We start from the raw sequence: 4,586 nt of genomic DNA, 5'->3' as shown, positions 1-4,586 counted from the left end.
ATTCCTTATGTACTTTGTACTTCTATATGTAAACCATGTTGGCAAAATAACATAGTCTGCCAGGGACACCTGTGCTTTGGTTCTTTTTTTCTTTTTCTTTTCTTCCTCTCTTTTGTCACTTTTGCTATGAATTAAATTAATGAATTCAACGGGATACACCGTCTGCAAGTAGTTGGGTTCAGCATATTATCCTCCATTTTCTAATTGCTACACAAATTTTGGGTAAAACCTCCACTTTTACCCGCTCCCATTGATTGCACCTAGTATATAGCACTAGTGTAGCAATAATTGGGTACCCTCCCAGCAGTATACTGGATAGATACTATCCCTTAGTGGGTTGTACCTCCAACCCCTAACTCTCTCACGTTATATATATATGTATATATCACCATCATCGGTTAATGTCCATTTTTCCATGCTGGCATGTGTTGGATAGTTTGACAGATGCTGACCAACTGAAGGGCTGTCCAGGCTCCATGTCTGTTTCGGCATGGTTTCTACGGCTGGATGCCCTTCCTAACACCAACCATTTTACAGAGTGTACTGGATGCTTTTACACAGCACCAGCATGGGTGCATTTTATGTGGCACCAGCACTTACAAGCTCGCAAGATTAGGGATACTCAACTGGAGAGAATTGCAAAGGACGAACCTGGACACAAGGGTAACCAGACTTTTACTTAGCTTGGTCATTCTTTCCAAGCACAGTAAACCGCCAGGAGTCTCAGCCCCCTGTCATCTTCTCTGTGAGACCCAAAATTCATAGATCTTTTCCCACCACTTCATCCCACATCTTTCTAAGACTATCCCTTCCACATGTTCCTCTACATATGTGTGCATGTCTGTTTGTCACTGCATTTACGTGTAAGTGTGGAGATAAAGACCACTTTGTAGTAAAGGATACGATAGAACACAGACAATGAGAACTGGCCGAGAGTTAGGGAAGGGTTTCAAATAATCCCAAATGAGTGCAAACATTGCAAATCCGACTGCAACTGTACAGATAGCTAGACGTCCATCCATCAACTTGTGGCTTTCAACAAATCCCATTTTCTCAACAAGAACCTAGAATAATAAGAAAAAAAAAAAGAAAAGAAACAAAAATGACTATGTATTTATGAATACACATCAGACATGCTGAAAATGAAGAAAGATACACAAAAGTAGCAATACAATACCTTTAAAAAGTTATATTTTATTTATAAATTAGTATTATTGTAATTTTCAAAATTTCTGTGGCTGTGTGGTAAGTGGCTTGCTTACCAACCACATGGTTCCGGGTTCATTCCCACTGCGTGGCACCTTGGGCAAGTGTCTTCTACTATAGCTTCAGGGCGACCAAAGCCTTGTGAGTGGATTTGGTAGACGGAAACTGAAAGAAGCCCGTCGTATATATGTATATGTATATATATATATATGTGCGTGTTTGGGTGTCTGTGTTTGTCCCCACCAACATCGCTTGACAACTGATGCTGGTGTGTTTACGTCTCCGTAACTTAGCGGTTCGGCAAAAGAGTCCGATAGAATAAGTACGAGGCTTACAATGACTAAGTCCTGGGGTCGATTTGCTCAACTAAAGGCGGTGCTCCAGCATGGCTGCAGTCAAATGACTGAAACAGGTAAAAGAGTGTATGTTTCACATGATTATGATAGAGACTTGCAAAAGGTGATATAATTTTCCTAAAACATTTTAAAATTAATAAACAAGAAATAGAAAATGAAAAAAAAAAAGGAAAATAAAAGCTAATGTAGAAAGTTTTACAAAAAAGAAACCCTTTATATCTTAGTTACAAAGGAAGTAGTTCAAGAAATGTGTATTTACATCGATTTTATATTTTAAACTGCAATTTAAGATAAAATAAGATAAAATGAAATCAATTTTGTTATACACATTACTTGGACTGCTTCCTTCTAACGATAGGTCTTTGCACCTGAAGTATAAGACTATAAAAGTTTTTTGTAAAATTTTCTGCATTGTTAAACACTTACTCCTGCACTACAATGCTTCAAATGAACTACAACACTCTTAAACAAAAAATGATTAAACAATGTGGCCTCTAAGTTACCATTCCTATTTTTGTAAGCATTTTTTCCTTTGTTGTTACTTCAAGTTCTTCAAAGTATGAAAGGCAAGCAGGTATAGCTGTTTTCACCATCGTCAATTATTGTCCATTTTCCATGCGGGCATGAGTTGGACGGTTTTACAAGATCCAGCAAGCTGCAAAACCATGTCAAGCTTCAGTATCGGCTTTGGCGTGGTTTCTATAGCTCAATGCCCTTCCTAAATGCCAACCACTTTACAGAGTGTACTAGGTGCTTTTTTCATGCTACCAGAACTAGTGAGGTTGCCGTTTAAACTTTCAAGACAGAAAAATAACAGGGAAAAAGAAAAAAACTCCCACTACTAAAAAACAGGAGTATTTGAGAAGGGAAGGTGGAGGTAGGTAACATTATGCCTAGTGTTGAAAGACTAAAGTATGATGAAGGGACAAGCATAGGTGCCTTGCTGTAGAGGAGAAACATGGTTAAAGGAGATAAAGTAGTGGTGTGCTAAAGTCAACATTCAAGGTACATAAGGGTGAGCGTAAGTGAGAACAGACAGTGGGTCATGTGAGGGGATGAGAGGGAGGATATTTCCATAAGAGGGTGAGGAGAGGGTAACGGATGGTTCAAGATGGGAGTAGAGGTGAATATAGTGAGTAATAAACAAGGGTTAAGGTGCAGTTGAAGGGAAATAGCAGCATGGAGAGGGATACAATTAGAGATATAGGAGCAGCACTGGAAGAGGAATAAGTCAAAAAGTAGTGGGTAGTGGGATGATCAACCATGTAGATCCAGGTTCAATCTCATTGCAGAGCAATTTGAGCAAATGATAAGCTTGGGTTGACCAAAGCTTTACAAATAAAATTTTGTAAATGGAAACTGTGTGGAAGCCCATCCAATAAACTGTAAAAATTTTCATGCGGTGGACTTAATCCATAGCCCAGTTTAATCCTTTTTCACATTTGAACCTGCCATGTTCGGCACAAATATTCTACCACCTACCCTACAATGTTATTCTAAAAATAATCACATCAGTGTAATCTTGAAGCTTTGAGATAATGCATGATTAATTTAAAATAATGTGAATGAGTAAGCATTGCATTTGATAGAATCAGAATACAAAAGGGTTAATATTCCAATGTCACCCTTGAATACCTATTAAGAAATTCACTCCAGTGTAGTCATAGGGGTCTGGCCTCTTATTCAGGGGTAACTTTCTACCACTGACACAAGTCATGGACACAGCATTTCCTCCACTAACTCATCATCATTTAGCATCTGCTAAATGACAGTTTGACTGAAACTGGTAAGCTGGAAGGCTGCACCAGGTTCCAATTTGATTTGGCATGGTTCCTATGGCTGGATGCCCTTCCTCATGCCAACCACTCCAAAGAGTGTAATGGGTGCTTTTTACATGCCACTGGCGTGGGTGCCAGTTACGTGACATCAGCATCAGCCACAACTACAATTTCACTTGGTTTGACGGGTCTTCTCAAACACGGCACATCACCAAAGATTTCCGTCACTTATCATTGCCTGTGTGAGGCCCAACATTTGAAGGGTGCTTTTTACGTGCCACCAGCACAGAAATTTTTTTAAAAAACAGATAAAATAAGAAGAGCAGCACACAAAACATACCTTTTTTGCAGCATCATCCAGAGAATTCTTTAAAGCTGTACCATCCCATTTATCTACTTTCACAGGTTTATCTTCAATCGACCACTAAAAATAGACAAAAAGATTGAATAGATTTTTCACATATAATGTTTTTTTTTTGTAAATCTAGAAATTCAAAGTTTATAGTTTGCTATTTTTTAGTGATGTTTTGATAGCCAGGTACTTTTGATGGCATTGATATGAAAGGTGCATAAATGACTGTGTTGTAAGCTTTACAATGTGGTACTTTGGGCAAGTATCTTCTACTGTAATCCTGGGCTGACTAAAATCTCGTGAGTTTGGTAGACAGAAACTGAAAGAAGCCCATTGTGTGTGTGTATGTATATCATCATCTTTGTTTAATGTTTGCCTTCCATGCTGGCATGGGGTTGGACGGCTTGACAGGAGCTTGCACCAGACTCTGTTTTGGCAGGGTTTTTGTGACTGGATGCCCTTCCTAACTCCAACCATCCAGCAGAGTGAACTGAGTGCTTTTTACGAGGCACAAGCACAAGCAAGGTCAGTTTTGTGTGTGTATATATATCTATAATATAAATTGGACATGGGCGATCGTTGTATTCTTTCTTGTCTTGAGGTTCACAGCCAAACGGCTGAGTGGATTTGCGTGAAAAATGGCACACATGTGGAGAAGGGTACATAGATTGGAATGTGGCTTGTATTTTTCCCTAGCCCCCATACTTACCGAGAAAATCGATTAAAACTTTTTACTAATGGAATTCCCCTGTTTGTTCCACCATTAAAACAACCAATTGCTCACACTGCTGGCTTATACCATTTTGCTAACAACAAGGGGAGTACAGGATGACAGTCAGCCAAAACTTTTACTATCCTGTACACCCCACATTACTTTTTTCTCCCCCCCCCCCC

General features: G+C 39.2%; 1 protein-coding gene across 1 annotated transcript in view; it reads right to left on the bottom strand.

Annotated features, from left to right (window-relative positions):
• LOC106874174 (signal peptidase complex subunit 2) overlaps nucleotides 1-4,586 on the bottom strand; it is a 16,594-nt gene that overhangs the window by 8,799 nt on the left and 3,209 nt on the right. The window contains exons 2-3 of the mRNA XM_014921825.2: nucleotides 3,681-3,764; nucleotides 904-1,064 (exon numbers count right to left, since the gene is read on the bottom strand). Of these exons, the coding sequence (XP_014777311.1) occupies nucleotides 904-1,064; nucleotides 3,681-3,764 (245 nt within the window). The remainder of the gene's footprint in view (nucleotides 1-903; nucleotides 1,065-3,680; nucleotides 3,765-4,586) is intronic.

Source organism: Octopus bimaculoides, chromosome 7 (assembly GCF_001194135.2).
Source record: "Octopus bimaculoides isolate UCB-OBI-ISO-001 chromosome 7, ASM119413v2, whole genome shotgun sequence".
Lineage (NCBI taxonomy): Eukaryota > Metazoa > Mollusca > Cephalopoda > Octopoda > Octopodidae > Octopus > Octopus bimaculoides.
The sequence above is the reverse complement of the archived record's forward strand: the minus strand, read 5'-3'. Positions and strand labels throughout refer to the sequence as shown.